Source organism: Babylonia areolata, chromosome 4 (genome assembly GCF_041734735.1).
Source record: "Babylonia areolata isolate BAREFJ2019XMU chromosome 4, ASM4173473v1, whole genome shotgun sequence".
Taxonomy (NCBI): Eukaryota; Metazoa; Mollusca; class Gastropoda; order Neogastropoda; family Buccinidae; genus Babylonia; species Babylonia areolata.
Genome location: NC_134879.1, coordinates 9,489,662 through 9,512,309, shown reverse-complemented (window position 1 = coordinate 9,512,309; position 22,648 = coordinate 9,489,662). Strand labels below are relative to the sequence as shown.

General features: G+C 43.7%; 1 protein-coding gene across 3 annotated transcripts in view; it reads left to right on the top strand.

The window, feature by feature from the left end:
• Nucleotides 1–22,648, top strand: part of LOC143280833 (alpha-mannosidase 2x-like) — a 68,530-nt gene that overhangs the window by 25,481 nt on the left and 20,401 nt on the right. For all 3 annotated transcript variants that reach the window (XM_076585541.1, XM_076585540.1, XM_076585542.1), the window contains exon 2: nt 21,440–22,196. In XM_076585541.1, coding sequence (XP_076441656.1) covers nt 21,820–22,196 — 377 coding nt within the window. In that variant the 5' untranslated portion in view covers nt 21,440–21,819. The remainder of the gene's footprint in view (nt 1–21,439; nt 22,197–22,648) is intronic.

Here is a 22,648-nt window from a genome sequence, read left to right as displayed (position 1 = left end):
TGAACGGTTCTTCTCGCGTTCAGCTGGCACAGAAATCCGGTTTGAATCAGGTGACAGCACGAACACCCTTGATAAAGAAATGCTTTATAAAGATAATTAAACGTGGTGGGTGGTAAATATGTAAATAATTAACAGTTTTTACATTCAACGTGGGCTGGTAAATATGTAAATAATTAGCAGTTTTTGCAATCAACGTCGGGAGGTAAATATGTGAATAATTAGCAGCTTTTACCATCAACGTCGGGTGGTAAATATGTAAATAATTAGCAGTTTTTGCAATCAACGTCGGGAGGTAAATATGTGAATAATTAGCAGCCTTTACCATCAACGTCGGGTGGTAAATATGTAAATAATTAGCAGTTTTTACAATCAACGTGGGCTGGTAAATATGTAAATAATTAGCAGTGTTTGTAATCAACGTCGGGAGGTAAATATGTGAATAATTAGCAGCTTTTATCATCATCGTCGGGTGGTAAATATGTAAATAATTAGCAGTTTTTACAGTCAACGTCGGGTGGTAAATATGTAAATAATTAGCAGCTTTTACAATCATCGTCGGTGGTAAATATGTGAATAATTAGCAGCTTTTACAGTCAACGTCGGTGGTAAATATGTAAATAATTAGCAGTTTTTGCAATCAACGTCGGGAGGTAAATATGTGAATAATTAGCAGCTTTTACCATCAACGTCGGGTGGTAAATATGTAAATAATTAGCAGCTTTTACAATCAACGTCGGGTGGTAAATATATAAATAATTAGCAGTTTTTACAGTCAACGTGGGGTGTAAATATGTGAATAATTAGCAGCTTTTATCATCAACGTCGGGTGGTAAATATGTAAATAATTAGCAGTTTTTGCAATCAACGTCGGGAAGTAAATATGTAAATAATTAGCAGTTTTTGCAATCAACGTCGGGTGGTAAATACGTGAATAATTAGCAGCTTTTACAATCAACGTCGGTGGTAAATATGTAAATAATTAGCAGTTTTTACAATCAACGTCGGTGGTAAATATGTAAATAATTAGCAGCTTTTACAGTCAACGTCGGGAGTTAATATGTAAATAATTAGCAATTTTTGCAATCAACGTCGGGTGGTAAATACGTGAATAATTAGCAGCTTTTACAATCAACGTCGGTGGTAAATATGTAAATAATTAGCAGTTTTTGCAGTCAACGTCGGGAGGTAAATATGTAAATAATTAGCAGCTTTTACCATCAACGTCGGGTGGTAAATATGTAAATAATTAGCAATTTTTACAATCAACGTGGGGTGGTAAATATGTAAATAATTAGCAGCTTTTACCATCAACGTCGGGTGGTAAATATGTAAATAATTAGCAGTTTTACAATCAACGTGGGGTGGTAAATATGTGAATGATTATTACTTTTTCCAATAAAACATGCAACGTTTATAGGAGGCTAAAACTAAGATGAAATGGTTCGCACGGTTTTCAGTCAACTGGTATTATAGACCCCTCTCCTTCAGTGGATAGGGTGAAGGGGGACAACCGTGTAGAGAGGGTGGGAGAAGGGAGAAGGGGGTGTATGCACCACCCCTGCACTGACTTCACCACACAACCTGATACAGAATAAACAGCCACAAGGTTTGAGTTTTCACTTTACGACTTGTGTGCAAAGGGGATTGTCGGACTCGATCCGCCAGTAGTTCTCAAACAAGCAGTGCGGAAGATCCAAGAGTAGCCGAGACTGTGTGCGTGCGTACGTGTATGTGTGTGTGTGTGTGTGCGCGCGCGCGCGCATGTGAGGTGTATGTAGTGTGTGTGTGTGTGTGTGTGTGTGTGTGTGTGTGTGTGTGTGAGAGAGAGAGAGAGAGAGAGAGAGAGAGAGAGGTGTATCCATCGCTGTTTCTCCATTTCTATAATTGTATATGTGCGAAATGGAGAAAAAGAATACCAGTAAGTATTATTATATATAGATATGATACATATGGTATATGTGTGTTTGGTGTGTATATATACATGCATGTATATATATATAGATATATAGATATATATATATATATATATAAAATTTCTAAAAATATATATATGCATGTGTGTGTGTGAGAGAGTGTGTATACATATACATACATATATATATATATATATATATATATAATATGCGCGCGCGCGCGCGCGTGTGTGTGTGTGTGCTTTTATTTACCACATTTTCCAGTACATAGACCTATGTAAAATGACACCTCAACACACACACACACACACACACACACACACACACACACCACAGGGGAGAGGGTACTCAGAACTCAGAAACCTTTTAATGTCAATAGCTTAGCAGCCCTAATGACACTGGGGGGTACAATCACAACCGGAGAGAGAGAGAGAGAGAGAGAGAGAGAGAGAGAGAGGAGAAAACAACACGAAAGGAGAACAGAGTTGTGACACAACACTGCGGAACAAATGAATTTAAACGTCTGTGAACTTTGCAGAAAACTGGTGTAAGTGTGTCCGCCAATAGAACCAATTGGAAACAGTTGTATGCACTAGACAGCCGTAAACTTCAGGCCGCCAATACAATTTCATTGAAAAAAAAAATTTTGTGTTGGCTTTCACAAAGTTTTATACCACAAAAGACTGTCAGCGCACAAAACGCTGAAGTTGCGCAATGCATCGTGGGCAGTAAGGACGAAGCCAGAAAACTGACCAGTCTTGAAGAGAAAAGTTAGAACTTTGTCCATGGGATTTATTTGCGTTTTGGTTTTATTCTTGCTGGAAAAGGTAGACTTGAGAAAAGATTGTTTGAATAGTTGTGTTCCTTCCACCTTTTGCTTTTATTGTTACTTTTTCATGTCCACGTGTGTGCTTTGTTTGACATTTTTATGTTACTGTTTGCTGTTACTGTTTTAGTTTTTATTTCCATCTGTGCGTTTTGATTGGTTGGGGTATTTTAATACGGGTGGCGGGCACAGCTGATTTTCTGTTTACGCATGTGGATAGATAAGATGGTGGTGTGTCCTTGGGAAAGGAACTTTCCTTTGATTTTCCTCACTTCACCTAGATGTGTGAGTGGCTATGACTTGACTTTCGTTCGGGAAAGTTAAAATGGTTGGAGGAAAGGATTGGCCAGGACTTCTAAGTCTGTATTACTCTGTATAAGTCCTGTTAGTATGTATGAGCTTATATAATAGATTGGCGTAAATTTACAGTTGGGCCAACAGCAAAGTGAGATCTGTATTATCAATGGTTTCTCCATTGCAATGGTAAATCATTTACAGCTTAATCTTTTGTGAAGTACTATGACTCCCAAACTTGGAGGCAAAATTGCATTGGCTCTTAGTGCTGCAGCCTTGGGGGCTAGATGGTCTTTGGGAACCATCCCAACACAGACTGTCCTAAAACCCTCTTGGCCGAGAGAGTGGGGATGTAACTTGGGCAAGACACACTCCACGATAATCAAATTCTAGCCCAGGTAGTTGGGACAGCAGTTAACTCCTCTGCTGTTCTGATGGTTATAGTCGAACGCGACTGACTATTATACGTGACTATCATATTATATAGAAGTCCGTGGAGGGTTGGGCCCGGCCTTCTTACCCCGAGCCCTAGACACAGTGAATATGAATTCACTGCCCTGGTTTCTGTTAAAGGCAGTGGGACCTTTGACAGTTTTACGGGCATGGTTGTGAATGGCATTCCACTGTAACCACAACAGATTTCTCGGCGTGAAACTCTGGCTGCTTTCTGTCCGGAAAGAGCGCACGCGTCGTCTCAACCCGGCGCCCTACTTTTCTTCTTTCTGTTTAAATAATCTTCAATTGTTCAACAGTACACTTGATTACAATACAAAGACAACAGAGCATCAAAAAGCTTCAATCATATACTGTGCTCATACGTTGCAGTTCAGTTTCAACATGATGGCTGATGAACCATATCATCATTAATTAATATCAAATAACTTATTCACGTGTGCAAATGTGTTTTCCTGTCAGAGTGTATTGTTTTACACAGTTTAGCCAGGGACCCTTGTTGCCGTTCTTGTTCTAAGTGTGCTAAGTGCATGCTGCTCACGGGACCTCTGTTTGCCTTTTCATCCAAAACACTAGCACCAGACCACCATCCAAGGTTCATTGGAGAGTGAGGGGGCAAAGGTGGGGGTGGGGGGATGTTCGGAATACTTCCGGTCTATGTGGAACTCGAACCCAAGGAACCTCGCTTCCAGGTCGTGCGCATAACCACTGGTCCAGGCACGTGGACAAGTCTGCACATTCATGCAGTTAAGAGACTGGGAAAACATCCTGTTTTGTGATTCTCCAGACGGTATGGATGTATGATAGTCAGTCGTGTCTGATTATGACCACTAGAACAGCAGAGGAGGCAGCTGCTGTCCTGACTATCTGGGCTAGAATTTGATTATAGTGGAGAGTGTTTTGCCCAAGTTACATCACCACTCTCTCGGCCAAGAGGTTTTTAGGACAGTCGGCATTGGGATGGTACCCAAAGGCCAACTAGCCCCCAAGGCTGCAGCACTAAGAGCCAGTACAATCTTGCCTCCTAATTTCATAGGACTTCACTAGACTAAGCTGTAAATGACTCCCCACTGCAGTGGAGAAAGCATTGATCATACAGCCCTCACTTTGCTGTTGGCCCAACTGTAAGCTTATGTCATTCTGTGATATACACTGAGCATTGGACCAAGACGGTAGCGGGATTGAAACCCCAGGTATCGCCAGACATTGCTCGGCCGGACTGAAAAAAAAAAACACATGAAAAAACGGAAAGAGGGGAAAGAAAAGAGCTGTCATTGTCACCGTTACTGTCATTGTCACCGTCATTGTCATTGTCACTGTCATTGTCACCGTCATTGTCATTGTCATTGTCACTGTCATTGTCACCGTTATTGTCACTGTCACTGTCATTGTCACCGTTATTGTCACTGTCACTGTCACTGTCATTGTCACTGTCACTGTCCCTGTCCCCGAAACCTGGTTTGGTCGTGGGGGGTGCTGCACTGCTGAACGCATCACCACCAACATTCCCCATTTCTGGCGGTTGTGGGAGAGGGCCTGAGTTTCGGCAAAGCTCCTCTCTGGCCACTCCACTTCTTTCGTTGTCTGTCTCGTCTCCTTTTACAGTGTCCCATCAAGGAAACTTTCCCTCGTGGCCGGAGAAAGATTTTGCTCCCTTTTCATTCTATCTCTTTTTAAGCTTACTCCTCTCCTCCCCCCCATTGAAACAGGACTATTTAACAAAATCAGTAAACCAGCATTCAACGACTGTGGACCCCCCAACACACCAGCTGAAAACACCACCACAGGCAGAAAGAAACAGCAAAGTGCGATAACCACGTACCAGCTCCCACCCGGAACAATCACTCCTTTGTGCGGAGGCGTTCGGCGGTGTGACGGTGGATGTGGGATGGCGGGGTGTCCGTGAAGAGAGAATGTTCAGTGGGTGTGACGGTTTTTGGGGCGGGGTTGGGGTGGGGGAGTATCCGTGTATAGGCGTTCTTTGCCGTAGTTCGTTTCGTTCGTTCACCTGCTGCCTCAATCGCTCGTTTCCTCATAATCATGCACACGTTTGTTCCTGTGTTGGCCTCTGCATTCCTTCCCTCCTTCAGAGTTCTCTCTACGTGGGTCTGTCTCCACGTTGGTCTGTTTCTATGTGGGTCTGTCTCTCTCTCTCTCTCTCTCTCTCTCTCTCCCCGCTTCCTCCCCCTCCTCCCGCCCAACTTAATCTCTGATCACTGGTATCCAAACTTGGTTTGGTTGTGGGGACACTGCACTGCTGAAAGTATCACCATCTAGTCCAGTAAGAATAGAAAATTTTCTGCAAAGTAATCCCTTCTAAGTTTTTGTGTGTGTGTGTGCGTGATGAAGATGGTTTTAAAAAAAAGAAGTATAATGCATAAAGTTTACCGATCATTATGGCTATCCATTTCTAGTGTTGTGGGATAGGGCCTGGGTTTCAGCAAATCTGTCTGTCCTGTCCACTCAGTGATGTTGTTCGCCCCACCGTTGCCTCGTTCCCCCCGCTCTACAGCACTGTCTACAGTGTCTCTAAGCCCTGCAGTCATCAATAACTACACAGCACTGCAGCTGCCTGTACAGAGCTAGTCCTTCAGGTCGTCACACGGACATCAGTGGCTGAGAGCCGGCGATATGATCAGTAGCGATCAGTCTAATTAGAAGCACGCTGCTGTCACGCGGGTCCATCCCTGCTTATCTCTGCCGCTCAATCTTCTCGTTCCGCTCCGCTGACAGTGGGAGAGGAGAGGGAGAGAGAGTGGAGGGAGGAGGACGTGAGGGGGTGGGGGTGGAGGTGGGGTGCGGCTTGGGAAGAGCTGTGGTGGTGGTGGTGGTGGGGCTGATTACGACTAACGGGCTAACATCCCTCGCGGAGTCCTTTCTCAGGTTTCCCTTTCAGTTTCTCAAGAGGCGTCACTGCGTTCGGACAAATCCATATTCTCTACACCACATCTGCTAGGCAGATGCCTGACAGCATCATAACACAACGCGCTTGTCAGGCCCTGAGTGCATGCTTATATTAATGTAACGGGTGCAATAGCCGAATGGTTAAACTGCTGGACTTTCAATCTGAGGGTCCCGGGTTCGAATCTCGGTGCACCTGGTGGGTAAAGGGTGGAGATTTTTCCGATCTCCCAGGTCAACATATGTGCAGACCTGCTAGTGCCTGAACCCCCTTCGTGTGTATGCGCACGCAGAAGATCAAATACGCACGTTAAAGATCCTGTAATCCATGTCAGCGTTCGGTGGGTTATGGAAACAAGAATATACCCAGCATGTACACCCCCGAAAACGGAGTATGGCTGCCTACATGGCGGGATAAATAAAAACGGTCATACACGTAAAATGTTACATGTCTGTCTGAGTGTGTATGCGTATGCGTCTGAAATCTGATTGAATGACACAGGAAACGAATGATGAGCGCCCAGTGGCAGCCATCAGTCGGCTCTACCCAGGTAGGCAGCCTGTGGTGCAAATGTCCCCGTGTATGTAAAGCGCTTAGAGCTTGGTCTCTGACCGAGGATAGGCGCTATATAAGTATCCACATCAATCAATCAACTATCAGAGTGGATTTCATTTTACATAATTTTGACAGAGAACAACACTCTCGTTGCCATGGGTTCTTTTTTCAGTGCGCCAGGTGCGTGTTGCACACGGGACCTCGGTTTATCGTCTCATCCGAAAGACTAGACGCTCAGTTTGATTTTCTAGTCAAGCTTGGGAGAAAGGGCAGGAGCGGGGTTCGAACCCACACCCTCACGGACTCTCTGTGTTGGCAGCTGAGCGTCTTAACTATTCGGCCACCTTCCTCCTCAGGAGTCACAGGAATACTTTCCTGTCGTTTGTTTTGTTTGGAAACTCTGGAGTTGACCATCACCTCCCCCCCCCCCAACCCCCACAAACCCACTGCCAGCAAGTGGTTGTCAGGGAGACGGTGTATCTGCTGCCACGTGATCTGTGTTGGGGTTCACATGGCCGCGCGGAGAGGAGGGGAGGAGGGGATGGTGCAGGGTGCGGGGGTGTGGGGAATGGGCAGGCGCCGGCGACGTGGTGGACTGCATAAATCTGATTCTCACTTCTTGATCGGTGATGTGATCTCTGTCACTTCTTGATTGGTGATGTGATCTCTGTCACTTCTTGTTTGGTGATGTGATCTCTGTTTGTCACTTTTTGATTGGTGATGTGATCTCTGTTTGTCACTTCTTCACTGGTGATGTGATCTCTGTCATTTCTTTATTGGTGATGTGATTTTTGTTTCTTACTTCTTTATTGGTGATGCGATCTTTGTTTGTCACTTCTTTATTGTGATGTGATCTCTGTTTCTCACTTCTTTATTGGTGATGTGATCTCTGTCACTTCTTCATTGGTGATGTGATTTCTGTTTGTCACTTCTTTATTAGTGGTGTGATCTCTGTCACTTCTTTATTGGTAATGTGATCTCTGTCATTTCTTTATTGGTGATGTGATTTTTGTTTCTCACTTCTTTATTGGTTATGTGATCTCTGTCACTTCTTTATTGGTGATGTGATCTCTGTCACTTCTTTATTGGTGATGTGATCTCTGTCACTTCTTTATTGGTGATGTGATCTTTTTTGCCACTTCTTTATTGGTGGTGTGATCTCTGTCACTTCTTTATTGGTGATGTGATCTCTGTCACTTCTTCATTGGTGGTGTGATGTGATCTCTGTCACTTCTTCATTGGTAATGTGATGTGATCTCTGTCACTTCTTCATTGGTGGTGTGATTTGATCTCTGTCACTTCTTTATTGGTGATGTGATTTCTGTCACTTCTTTATTGGTGGTGTGATTTGATCTCTGTCACTTCTTTATTGGTGATGTGATTTCTGTCACTTCTTTATTGGTGGTGTGAGCTCTGTCAATTTTTTCATTGGTGATGTGATCTCTGTTTGTCACTTCTTCATTGGTGGTGTGATCTCTGTTTGTCACTTCTTCATTGGTGATGTGATCTCTGTCACTTCTTCATTGGTGATGTGATCTCTGTCACTTCTTCATTGGTGGTGTGATCTCTGTTTGTCACTTCTTCATTGGTGGTGTGATCTCTGTTTGTCACTTCTTTATTGGATTGGTGATGTGATCTTTTTTGTCACTTCTTTATTGGTGGTGTGATCTCTGTCACTTCTTTATTGGTGATGTGATTTCTGTCACTTCTTTATTGGTGGTGTGAGCTCTGTCAATTTTTTCATTGGTGATGTGATCTCTGTTTGTCACTTCTTCATTGGTGGTGTGATCTCTGTTTGTCACTTCTTCATTGGTGGTGTGATCTCTGTCACTTCTTCATTGGTGATGTGATCTCTGTCACTTCTTTATTGGTGATGTGATCTCTGTTTGTCACTTCTTTATTGGTGATGTGATCTCTGTCACTTCTTTATTGGTGATGTGATCTCTGTCACTTCTCCATTGGTGATGTGATCTCTGTCATTTCTTCATTGGTGATGTGATCTCTGTTTGTCACTTCTTTATTGGTGATGTGATCTCTGTTTGTCACTTCTTTATTGGTGATGTGATCTCTGTCATTTCTTCATTGGTGATGTGATCTCTGTCACTTCTTTATTGGTGATGTGATCTCTGTTTGTCACTTCTTTATTGGTGATGTGATCTCTGTCACTTCTTCATTGGTGATGTGATTTCTGTCACTTCTTTATTGGTGGTGTGAGCTCTGTCAATTTTTTCATTGGTGGTGTGATCTCTGTTTGTCACTTCTTCATTGGTGGTGTGATCTCTGTTTGTCACTTCTTCATTGGTGGTGTGATCTCTGTTTGTCACTTCTTCATTGGTGGTGTGATCTCTGTTTGTCACTTCTTCATTGGTGGTGTGATCTCTGTTTGTCACTTCTTCATTGGTGATGTGATCTCTGTCACTTCTTCATTGGTGATGTGATCTCTGTCACTTCTTCATTGGTGGTGTGATTTCTGTTTGTCACTTCTTCATTGGTGGTGTGATCTCTGTTTGTCACTTCTTTATTGGATTGGTGATGTGATCTTTTTTGTCACTTCTTTATTGGTGATGTTATTTCTGTCACTTCTTTATTGGTGGTGTGAGCTCTGTCAATTTTTTCATTGGTGATGTGATCTCTGTTTGTCACTTCTTCATTGGTGGTGTGATCTCTGTTTGTCACTTCTTCATTGGTGGTGTGATCTCTGTCACTTCTTCATTGGTGGTGTGATCTCTGTTTGTCACTTCTTCATTGGTGGTGTGATCTCTGTCACTTCTGATCTCTGTCACTTCTTCATTGGTGGTGTGATCTCTGTTTGTCACTTCTTCATTGGTGGTGTGATCTCTGTCACTTCTGATCTCTGTCACTTCTTCATTGGTGGTGTGATCTCTGTTTGTCACTTCTTCATTGGTGGTGTGATCTCTGTCACTTCTTCATTGGTGGTGTGATCTCTGTTTGTCACTTCTTCATTGGTGGTGTGATCTCTGTCACTTCTTCATTGGTGGTGTGATCTCTGTTTGTCACTTCTTCATTGGTGATGTGATCTCTGTCACTTCTTCATTGGTGATGTGATCTCTGTCACTTCTTCATTGGTAATGTGATGTGATCTCTGTCACTTCTTCATTGGTGGTGTGATGTGATCTCTGTCACTTCTTCATTGGTGGTGTGATCTCTGTTTGTCACTTCTCCATTGGTGATGTGATCTCTGTCACTTCTTCATTGGTAATGTGATGTGATCTCTGTCACTTCTTCATTGGTAATGTGATGTGATCTCTGTCATTTCTTCATTGGTGGTGTGATCTCTGTCACTTCTGATCTCTGTCACTTCTTCATTGGTGGTGTGATCTCTGTCACTTCTGATCTATGTCACTTCTTCATTGGTGATGTGATCTCTGTCACTTCTTCATTGGTAATGTGATGTGATCTCTGTCATTTCTTCATTGGTGGTGTGATCTCTGTCACTTCTGATCTCTGTCACTTCTTCATTGGTGGTGTGATCTGTGTCACTTCTTCATTGGTGGTGTGATCTCTGTTTGTCACTTCTTCATTGGTGATGTGATCTCTGTCACTTCTTCATTGGTGGTGTGATCTCTGTTTGTCACTTCTTCATTGGTGGTGTGATCTGTGTCACTTCTTCATTGGTGGTGTGATCTCTGTTTGTCACTTCTTCATTGGTGGTGTGATCTCTGTTTGTCACTTCCTCATTGGTGGTAGAAGATACAGAGGAGTTTTCGGGAGTGTTTCACATTTTTGTAGCTTGTAACCATACCTCCCATCCCTCTAAAAGGTTTACTTTTTCAGAATTAATCTAGATTTTAATAATTTTTAGTGTCAAAATTCTTGAGAGAAAGAGAGAGAGAGAGAGAGAGAGAGAGAGAGAGAGAGAGAGATAAGGCAAAATTGATTTGATGCCAGTCGTTTCAGCCATAGATCCCTGGCAGCTGAGACAAAGAAGAAGAAAAGTTCTCGTGATTAAGTCGCTACACTCGAGTGACAAGTCTCACGTTTATCAGACGATTATTATTTCTATATCATTGTATTTTTGATCGAGTCAAAACTCGTTTGGTTAAAAAAAAAAAAAGAAAAAAAAGAAAAAAAAAAAGAAGAAGAAAAAGGTCGAATTTCTACCTTGGATGTTGAGATTGAAAGGAAAGGGTGTTTCATTTCAAACGGCATTGGCAGTGGATGTTCATGTGATGGTTTCAGTTCAGTCGGTTCTTTTGAACGCTCCAGGGAAATATCTGTCGGCTCTGTCTCTCTGTATCTCTCTCAGTTTTGACGATGCTGCATGTCAATGCGAGAAAGTTCATTTTTTAACTGAAAATAAAGGATTGAATTGAAAACATCAGAATGACTTCGTTTATGGAGAAGCTGATAGGTACCCAGTGGAGATTAACTTTGAACTAAGTTGTATTTGTTATTGATTTAAATGCACAGGAATGTATGATTATATATTACCACGGAAAAGTCATCGAATGTTAACAGTCTTTGATGCAAAATATGAAAGAAACTGGTTGCAAACATTTCGTTGTGAGTTGTATCACTTTGTTTTTTGCTTTTGTGTAGGATAATGAAAGTGTGCAAGATATCAAAATATTTCTCTCTGTGACCTTAAAGACTGATTGTGTGCAGATGGCATGTGTGGGATTTGAGAATAGTGATGTGACGTTTCCCCTTGTCGCTCCTTTTCGTTATGATGTCAGGTTCGATTGAGGTGAGAGATTGTGAGGTGAGGTCTCATTGAGGTGAGAGATTGTGAGTTGAGATTCAATTGAGGACAGAGATTGTGTGGTGAGGTTTGATTAAAGGCCGAGATTGTGAGGTGAGGTTTTGTTATTGAGGACAGAGATTGTGATGTGAGGTTTCGTTGTTGAGGAGAGAGATTGTGAGGTTCGGCTTGATTGAGGAGAGAGATTGTGAGGTTCGGCTTGATTGAGGAGAGAGATTGTGAGGTTCGGCTTGATTGAGGAGAGAGATTGTGAGGTGAGGTTTAATGAGAAGAGATTGTGAGGTGAGTGAGGGGAGACGACATCTGTATAGATATCCGCCTGTCAGTTTACTGTTGTTGTTTTTTTCTCTTCTCCAATCGTTTCTTTGATCGACATTTTGCATCTGTGTCTGTGTTTCTCCGTGTTTTTTTTTTTTTTTTTTTTAATTCTCATTTGCTCTTGCTGTCTTTGATTTCTGTCTCTCTTCCTCTCTCTTTTCCTCTCTCTCTCTCTCTCTCTCTCTCTCTCAGATTCACACACACACACACACACACACACACACACACACACACACCTTCCATGATTTTTTCTTTTTTTATGTAATTTTTTGCGGAGATGGGGGTGGTTATAAACTTTTCAACTGCATTTCCCCTCAGTTCCATTCTCACGCCCAGAAAGCTGACAATACACCATCAATTTTACAACCAGATCGTGGTGACTCTGCAACAGTGGTTTTATAACCACCACACACACACACACACACACACACACACCTTGTGCCTTGTAAACTTCTCCCACGCATTGTGAATCGCTGAGTGAAAAAAACAACAAGTTGATGATATGACCTACACTGAAACATATTGAATTCATCGATGTGAGATGGAAGTGTGGGGGAGTAGTGTTGATGTGGGAGGAGATCGAGAGTGTCAACTTCGGTAGACGTGTTGTGCCGACAGACACGTGCATAAAACAGGTGGGTTGGGCATTCCACCGTGTATATATGTGTTTATTGATGATAATCTTCTGCTGAGAGTGTGTACCATTCACATTAACTATGCGTCTCAACGAGAACTTTTCAATAGATGTGCAACTTGACTGGATAATTTTTCATTATTTCTATTTTCATTTTCCTTTTTTTAAATTAATTTATTATTATTATTTTTATTATTATTTTTTTTTTAGCGAGTTTGTATCTTGGCATTTTAATTTTGTGGGTGAGGCGAAAGAGCAGTGTGAGTCGTAATTTTCGTGAGTTTTGTTATCTTAACATTTTATTATGGGAGTGAGTTGAGAGAGCTGTGTGAGTCGTAATTTTCGTGAGTTTTGTATCTTAACATTTTATTATGGGAGTGAGTTGAGAGAGCTGTGTGAGTCGTGAGTGAAGTTACGCTGTTTTAAATGGTTAGCGAGTTTTATCTAATCTTTTTTTTTTTTTCAGTTCCTGTTTCTTATTTGTGGTAAGTGTATTGTTAAAGGCGCTTAGAGCTGCAGAGAAAAAGCTGTACAAATGTACATTATTATTATTATTATTGTGATGCGCATGGGGTATGGGACATATGTATATATATCTGAAGCACGATGACGCAATATGACGTCATTTTTCTCGAGCAGGCATCGGAGTTAAGCTGTGGAGTCTGCGTTCTATTCTGTACTATTATTACTCATTCATATTACGAGAAACTTTGTGTTGCTCACATTTGGACCTGATGCAAATTTAATCCTGAATTCCCCAGTTTATATGTGACGCCTTCTTCTCCTGTCTCTCTGTTTCAGTTTATTGGTCTGTATGTTCATCTGTCTGTCTGTATGTATGTTTCTTTCTATCAGTGTCTCTCAGTCAAACACAAACACACACACATATATATATATGCACACACACGCACACAACTCACGCACGCTGGTGCCCCCTTAATGATTTGCATAAAGCTTTCTCTCTTTTCTTCTTCGTTTCTTTTCCTCTCATTTCATATATTTTCTTGTGACCTTTTCCCCCCTTTTCTTTTTTCTTTCTTCATTCCTTTTATTCCCCTTGTCTTCCTTCCGTTCCATTGTTCATTTTTCTTTCATGCCTTTTCTTGATTTCTCTTTTCCTTCCTTCCTTCCATGTTAAAACCACTTTATTTCCTCCCTATCTTTTTTCCCCCTCTCCTCCCTTCTTCCTTCCTTCCTCCCACTGTGGAGTGTTGGCCTAGTGGTAACGCGTCTGTCCACGAAGCGAGAGAATCTGAGCGCAGTGGTTCGAATCCCACACTCGTCAGTATTTTATCCTCCACCACCAGACCTTGAGAGGTGGTCTGGACGCTGCTTATTCGGTTGAGATGATAAACCGAGGTCCTGTGTGTAGCACGCAATTAGCGCACATAACAGAGCCCACGGCAACATAACGGTTGCCCCTGACAAAATTCTGGAGAAAAATTCCACTTGGATAGGAAAACAAATACACTTGCAGGCAGAAAAAAAAGAAAAGAAAAGAAAAAGTTGCGTTGTGCTGTGGCAACCCAAATTTCACATGGAGAAATCTTGTGACAAAAAGTTATATAAGTAATGTAAAATACAATAGAATATGCATAGCCCTATATGATAGGCATACAATTCCATTGGGTCCATTACCTCTCCCCCTCCCCTATCGGGTCCCTTATTGAATTAACCCTATTGTGCCCACCACGAAAGAATAAAGATGGCAGAATGGTTAAGACGTTCATCTGCCAATACAGAGAGTCCGTGATGGTCTGGGTTCGAACCGCGCTGTCGCCCTTTTTCCCAAGTTTGACTGGAAAATCAGACTGAGCGTCTAGTCATTCGGATGAGACGATAAACTGAGGTCCCGTGCACAGCACACGCTTGGCGCACTGAAAAAAGAACCCATGGCAACGAGGGTGTTTTCCTCTGGCAAATTCTGTAGAGGAAATCCACCCTGATAGGTACACAGACACACAGACACAGACACACACACACATTTGTACTTGTATTTCTTTTTATCACAACAGATTTCTCTGTGTGAAATTCGGGCTGCTCTCCCCAGGGAGAGCGCGTCGCTACACTACAGCGCCACCCATGTTTTTGTATTTTTTTTCCTGCGTGCAGACCACCACTCAAGGTCTAGTGGAGGGGGAGAAAATATCGACGGCCGAGCCGTGATTTGAACCAGCGCGCTCAGATTCTCTCGCTTCCTTGGCGAACGCGTCACCTCTAGGCATCGCTCCACTTCATTTATATGAATATAAATATATTATATATGTATATCTCTCAAGGCCTGACCAAGCGCATTGGGTAATGCTGCTGGTCGGGCATCTGCCCAGCAGATGTGGTGTAACACACACACACGCACGCACACACACACACACACACACACACACACACACACACACACACACACACACATATATATATATATATATATATATATATATATATATATATATATACAGAGAGAGATATACATATATCTAGATTTGTCCGAACACAGTGACGCCTTAATTAAGAAAGCGAAACTAAAACTTGAAACGTTCACCAGGACACATATCCATGGACCAGCGGGGTCTTTCTTTCTGCAGTGCTCAGCTGTTTGATATAGAAAGATCTTTGTGGCAAAGGAGTGTCTTGTCCCCATTCTTTATCAGCGATTTTCGCCGACTTGTTTACGATATATATATATATATATATATACTTTGTGTTGTGCTTGATGATTGTAAAGAATATTGTTAGAATGAAAAGCAATATAAGTGTTTTTTTAAAAAAATGAAAATAAGTGTGTGGGGGATTGGTGGGTGGGTTGGGGTGGGGTGGGTGTAGGGTAAGGCTGTTTGGATGTGTATGTGTTAAGTAGCAGGGGTTGGTTGCATTCATGAGCGAACTTAGCAGCGCTGAGTTTGCTTATAGTTCAGAATTTTCCAAACTCTACGGTATATTCCACATCCCCAGGAGCATTCTTCACTACACAGATCGCCTCGTGCTACCAGGCCCAGAATTGGTCTGTCCATCCTATGCAGCCAGGCCCAGAATTGGTCTGTCCATCCTATGCAACCAGGCCCAGAATTGGTCTGTCCATCCTATGCAGCCAGGCCCAGAATTGGTCTGTCCATCCTATGCAACCAGGCCCAGAATTGGTCTGTTCATCCTATGCAACCAGGCCCAGAATTGGTCTGTCCACAGGATGAGATCTGTAATATATATATATCCATGTTAAAAAATTTCTTTGTTTCTATATTTGTGTCTCCCTGTGTGTCTGTCCGGCTCCCAGCTCTCTCTCCGTTTCTGTCCTGTTGTTGAATTCCTTCCATTCATTTCCTCCTCATTTTTCTTTCGTCCCTTTTTCTTTTTTCCCCCCTTCTCCTTTCTATGTTTGTTTCTTCTTTTTCTTTTTTTCTTCCTCTGCTTTCTTTCCGACTCTTTTTCTATTTCATTTTTGTTTTCCATCTTTCCTCTTCATCTGTTTTCCTTTCCCTTTTCCCGCATTTGCTCTCTCTCTCTCTTTCTTTGTGTGTGTGTGTGTGTGTGTGTGTGTGTGTGTGTGTGTGTGTGTGTGTGTCTCTCTCTGTATTTCGTCAAAATATCACAAATTCTGCGTTATATGTGGGGAAGGGGTGGGGCGTAGGAGGGGTGGGGAGGTGGGGCGTTGGGGGCCGGGGAAGGTGAGGTGGCGGGGGTGCGGGGGCGTGGGGGGGGGGGGGGAGGGGTGCGGCGTATAACTCCGCTACGAAGACACTGTGCCTGGAACTCCATGACCAGTCTCACACAATACACTAAGACCAGAGGCTCTCTACCCTGTGCAGTCCCGACTGCCGGTCTCTCTTTCTCCTCTCTCGTATCTAACTGGGTGGAGGCTGTGTGTAATGGAATTAAGGTGGGTGTTAATGAGGGCGGGGGTCTCCATAGATCCCTCCCGGCACGTGGGGCTGATTGGCAGGAAGGCTTTCTTGTTGGGGGAGCCGGGGGGAGGAGTAGGAGGGGGGGGGGGTGGGGGGGGGGAGCGAGGGGGGCGGGAGGGCGAAGGGAGGCGGGGGCTTGATTGTGTGGGGCCTGATTGGGTTGGACCTCTGTCTCCGGTGGTCTGCCCCTCTGTCTGTCCGTCCCTCTGTTTGCGCGTTTGTATTTTTCTCCATCTCTATCTGTGTGTCTCTCTATCTGTCTTCTGTACGTCTGTGTCTGTGTGTACGTCCCTCTGTAACAGGAGGGTGAGATACGCTGTGCAAAATGTTCTCTCTCACTCTGTAATTCGCTCTCTCTCTCCCTCATACTCGTGCACGCACACAAGCACTATTACACAGACACACACACACACACACACAACCATAGATAAACACACACACACACGCGCGTGCGCGAACACACACGCACGCGCGCGTGCACGCAGACACAGTTATGTGCGCGACATCACATGACTACACAGCCTCAGTTCAGTAGCTGTCACCTGACCCGACAGGCCATGACAGTCCCCGGAGTACGTCACGTGAGATGGAAGAAGTAGGTCATAAGCCATTGTACTTCTAATTGAGCTGAAAAACACTCACGTCAAAATACATCTTTTTTGTTTTGTTTTTGTTCTTGCATGAAATCATCACGAGGTTGGTTCGGCTTTTTTATATTTTATTTTGCTTTATTTTTCAGTTTTAAAAAAATCTAAAATCTGAGTGAATGCTCAAGTACAATACCTGCTGCACTCCATCCCCACCACACCATACCATCAATCAGGCTAACGCACCTATCTACTGCCCCTATGCTAATGCAACAGCCGAAAAGACACGATTTATCTTTTTCTCCTTCTGCTTAATCAGTCCAAAGGGTCCTACACAGGGAAACACTTGTGCCAATAACAATGGCATTGTGGTTACAACAAAGGAACTATCAATAGAAATGTGGTAACAACAAGTGAACAAACAATGGAACAGTTGTAACAGAGGAACAAACAATGGAAAAGTGATAACAACTAGTGAATAAGCACCCTAACCGCCAGTCCGTATCATGTGCGCGCGAGTACTCTACCAAAGGTCATCCTTTCAATGTATCGCTGACAACAGAATCGCTCAGCATGCAGTGCAGGGTGTATTTGGGTCGCACCACTCCAATCCCACCAGTTTCCAACACCTTCTCTTCTCGTTGTGGGGTGTGTATGGCTGGCATTAGGGGGTGGGTATTTCACAGCTGGTTCCACGTAAGCCTGTAGTGCCATATTGCATCAGATGTATCTGTTACATTTGTGAAAGAGGTCAACGTTTTTCACTGGGTCGGATGCGTCACAATATTGACCTGGCAGGATTTGCATATAACCGTCTTTATTCATTTATTGTATTATTGTATTATTATCATTATTATATATTCAGTCTTTGAACATCTCGCTTGCGTGCATGTTTTAAACGTTGAAATTCAGTTTGTAGGTAGTCTTTTGTTTTCAGTTTGTAAGTAGTCTTTTGTTTTCACTATAGGGGGAGGGGAGAGAGAGAGAGAGAGAGAGAGAGAGAGAGAGAGAGAGTCACAGTCCAAAGAAAGGAGAGATTTCTAATCAGGAGTTTCAGTTTCATGGATCCGTCAAAGCGTGCGGACTGAGCCATATATGCTACACCCCAACAGCGTGGGAAAAAAAAGAGATGGAGGGAAAATGCCTGACCTGCTCCAAGACCAACGCAGGCCTTGACAGTCTACCCCATGTTGCAGACAGTCTACCTAGTGATAGAGACAGCTTATCTGATGCTGCAGATAGTCTACCTAATACTGCAGACAGTCTACCAAAAGCTGCCGTCTACCAAATGCTGAAGACAGTCTACCAAAGATTGCAGTCTTCCAGATGCTGCAGATAGTCTACGAAATGCTGCAGACTTATACCTAATGCTGCAGACAGTCTGCCAAAGGTTGCAGTCTTTTAAATACTGCAGACGACGCATCTAATGCTGAAGACAGTCTACGAAAGGTTGCATTTTTCCAAATGTTGCAGACAGTCTATGAAATGCTGCAGAGAGTGAACTGCAGACAGTCTACGGAATGCCACAGACAGTGAACTGCAGACAGTCTACGGAATGCCACAGACAGTGAACTGCAGACAGTCTATGAAATGCCACAGAGAGTGAACTGCACAGTCTACGAAATGCCACAGACAGTGAACTGCAGACAGTCTATGAAATGCCACAGACAGTGAACTGCAGACAGTCTATGAAATGCCACAGACAGTGAACTGCACAGTCTACGAAATGCCACAGACAGTGAACTGCAGACAGTCTATGAAATGCCACAGACAGTGAACTGCAGACAGTCTACGGAATGCCACAGACAGTGAACTGCAGACAGTCTACGGAATGCCACAGACAGTGAACTGCAGACAGTCTACGGAATGCCACAGACAGTGAACTGCAGACAGTCTATGAAATGCCACAGAGAGTGAACTGCACAGTCTACGAAATGCCGCAGAGAGAGAACTGCACAGTCTACGAAATGCCACAGACAGTGAACTGCAGACAGTCTATGAAATGCCGCCGAGAGAGAACTGCACAGTCTACGGAATGCCGCAGAGAGAGAACTGCACAGTCTACGGAATGCCGCAGAGAGAGAACTGCAGACAATCTACCAAATGCTGCAGAAATGAAACGTGAGTAATAACTGGGTGGTCAGAATGCCTGCTAAGTCGTCCTTCGTTCCAAAGTTGAACGGTCCGGTTCTGACTCCAACCTCGAGAGGTCAAAGAACACGCCCTCCTTTATTGTTAATACCCCCTTCACCCCCCCCCCCCCCCCCTCCCCATTCAAGATGCAGTAACGGAAGTGGTATGTGTTATACCAGTTGTCCGCATTGGATTCGACCTGATGAAACCAGGGTGGAGAAGGGGGTGGGGTGGGGTTTGGGGGGTGGGGTGGTGCAACTGCGAAGAGTGGGTTTTGTTGTTCGTCAGTTCTGGTGTATAATCACCCCGAAACATGACTCAGAGACGCACACAGTGGTTGGCCTCAATAACAGTATCAATTTATGAATATTAGTCTTCTTTTTCCTTGATCTTGTTTTTTTTTTTCTCCCCAAAAAAACCGTATTTTTCATTTCATTTCATATTTTCTTTTTAAACTCCTTGCCAGACATTATTTCCTTTACATTAATACAGAAAAACCCTCCTTTCCCTTATTGGTTTATTATCCCCTTTCTTTACCATTATCATTATTATTATTATTTTTTTTTTTACGTTGACACAGTACTTGACATTCCCGTTGCCGATACGTATTGACAGTTGGGGTGACAGCGTGCGTCACTGGTGACGTTGATGCTCGTGCAGCAAAACAAGATGACTGCTCCCAGACACACCACCACGGGAGACAAGGCCGCCGGTCGGTGATTGTGTCGATGACTCTATCCCGCGACAAACGACCGACCTCCGTGAAACCGTCATTGAGCTTCCAGTTCACACACACACGCAGACAGACACACACACACGCACACACATGCAGAGAGAGACAGAGATGCATACCTTGATTCTCATTGGCTGGCTAGGGAGGCGGGAAGGGAGGTGGCGTGGGTTTTGGAAGGATGACTAGAGCGGCGTGGAAAGTGCAGGGTCATAATGGATATGACTGTGAATGGGTATACATGGATGTCTGTCTCAGTGTAAGTACTCGCCTGCAGGGAGTGGTGGACTGTGTGGGATGGGTGGACTGTGTGGGATGGGTGGTTCATGCTTGAGGTCTTTGTTTCTTCCACCTGTCGAAGCTGTCTGCGTGCGTGTCACTTCTCTTGCTGTTTTGCCGTGTGCTGTTTTCGTTCATCCTCGACACATCGTAAACTGAATTAGTAACTAAACAAAAACATAAGAAACAAAACAAAATACGGATAATAAACGCGTAAATAGACAAAGTGAACAAATCCAAACTTTCAAACGAACAGTTAAATGAAAAAAAGAAGAAGATGAATTAATCACTAAATGCGTAGATAAAGTTGCAGTGACAAATCAACACAGATATGTTTGGAGCAAAACTCTTTCTCTCTCTCTCTCTCTCTCTCTCTGTGAAGAGAGAAAAAAACAAACAAATGTTGCTCAATGTAAAATATACTGGTTGGGAGGAGGGGTGGGGTGCAGAAGGGTAAGGGGTTGCGGTGGGAGGCTACCGGAAACAAAGGAAACTACGGTGTTTTGTATGTGGGTCTAGATATATGGTCACTTATCAAAACTTTGACTTAGGCCTATCTCCAGAAGATGTAAATGAATAAAAAGGCAGCTTTCGTAGATATTGCTTTGTCACAACATAACTCCGCGTAAAATTCGGGCTGCTCTTCCCAGGAAGAGTGCAGAGCCGCGTGCCACCCATTTTTTTTTTTCTGTTTGTGAGTACCTAGGCCTTTCTGAATATTGTTTTACTACCAAATACTGAAATTGGGTTTTGCTACAGAACTTTGACGACCCTTTTGTTGCCATGCGTTCTTTTATGTGCACAGAGAATAGTTTTGACGCCAACTGTTTCTCAGTAGAATATCAGCAAATTGTTACATTGAAACGTGAGGAATTTACGCTATAGATGCTGGTGAATGACACCTGATCGTCTATATGTGTTTCAAGTACTTACTTTGAAGCTTTTTTTTGGTTGTCGTTTTGTTGGCAGGCATAATCATTCTTGTAATCTCTCATTAACTTTTTTTCAGGTTCAGGTTCAGTGTAGGGGCGATGCCTGGCATCGTAGCCTTGCGGCTTTTTCACGATTTATAGCACTGTGATCACTTTTCTTTACGATTTGTAGCACTGCGGTTACCTTTTTTCACGATTTACAGCACTGTGATCACTGTTTTTCACGGTTTATAGCTCTGTGATAACCTTTTTCGTGATTTGCAGGTTGTCCTCAGTGGAGCTCTTGAAACTGCACCGACAGCGGCTCAGTCTGCAGCATGACATCATCGTCTCTGACGATAACGCCACTGACTGCAAGTTTGACGTCATACAGTTCACGTTATCTCACTCCTTCGAAGGTCACTAAACAACCGTTGCATTCTTCGAAGCTTCAGGAAAACAGCGTCTCTTGTTTAGGACGAGTTGGTGACAAAATCTAATTATAGCTCGGATACCTGCAAAGAATTCCGTACACTGCAGACAGAAGAGCAGTGGTGAAACAACAGCAACAACAACAACAAAACAACAACAACCAGAAGTGGCATAGCGTCCTACTAAGCGAAGTGTTTGTGGCGGGAATCTGCAGCGGGGCATTGACCGGAAAGATGAGAAGGTTGAGCTCCAAGATGAAGTTCTGGCAGAGGTCCCTCATCCTGGGCTCCTCTCTCTTCCTGCTGGGCACCGTGTACTACTACTACGTGCTGGACAGCAGCGGCGTGGACCGTGACCTCCGGGTCAACCGACGAGAGGTGCACATACGGCTGGGTGAGACGGCCTTCCATGAGGTTTTCAAGGGCTTCTCCACCCACATGGATCCTGAGGTCTGCGCCATGCATCCGCGTGCAAGAGGCGGAGCCGGGGACGTGGGACGTGGTCAGCCCGTGTCCAACCTGTCCACGCTGGACCTGTTCCTCAAGGCGGACTTCAACGTGCTGGGAGATGGCATGTATGAGCTGCCCACCCCGCCCCCAGACTACCCCAGGTCAGGGCTGTGTGTATAGCGCTCAGTGTGTGTGTGTGTGTGTGTGTGTGTGTGTGTGTGTGTGTGTGTGTGTGTACGCGCGCGCACATGCATGATTGTGTGTATGTGTGTGTGTATGATTATGTGCGTGTGTGTGCGCATGCTTGTGTGTTCGTGTGTACCCGCGTGCATGATAATGTGTGTGTGTCTGTGTGAGTGTGTATGTGTGTGTATATGTGTGTATATGTGTGCGTGCATGCATGCTTGTGTGTATGTGCACGATTATATATATATATATATATATATATATATATATGTATATATATATATATATGTAGCCGTGTACCGAGTGGTTACTGAAGGGGGTACGGCACAAAAGACTTAACTAAATATGATTAATTGAAGGATAGACAAGATCCCACGCACAGGCCAGGAACATATAGAGGCCAGTCACAAATGGGTTTTTCTATTGT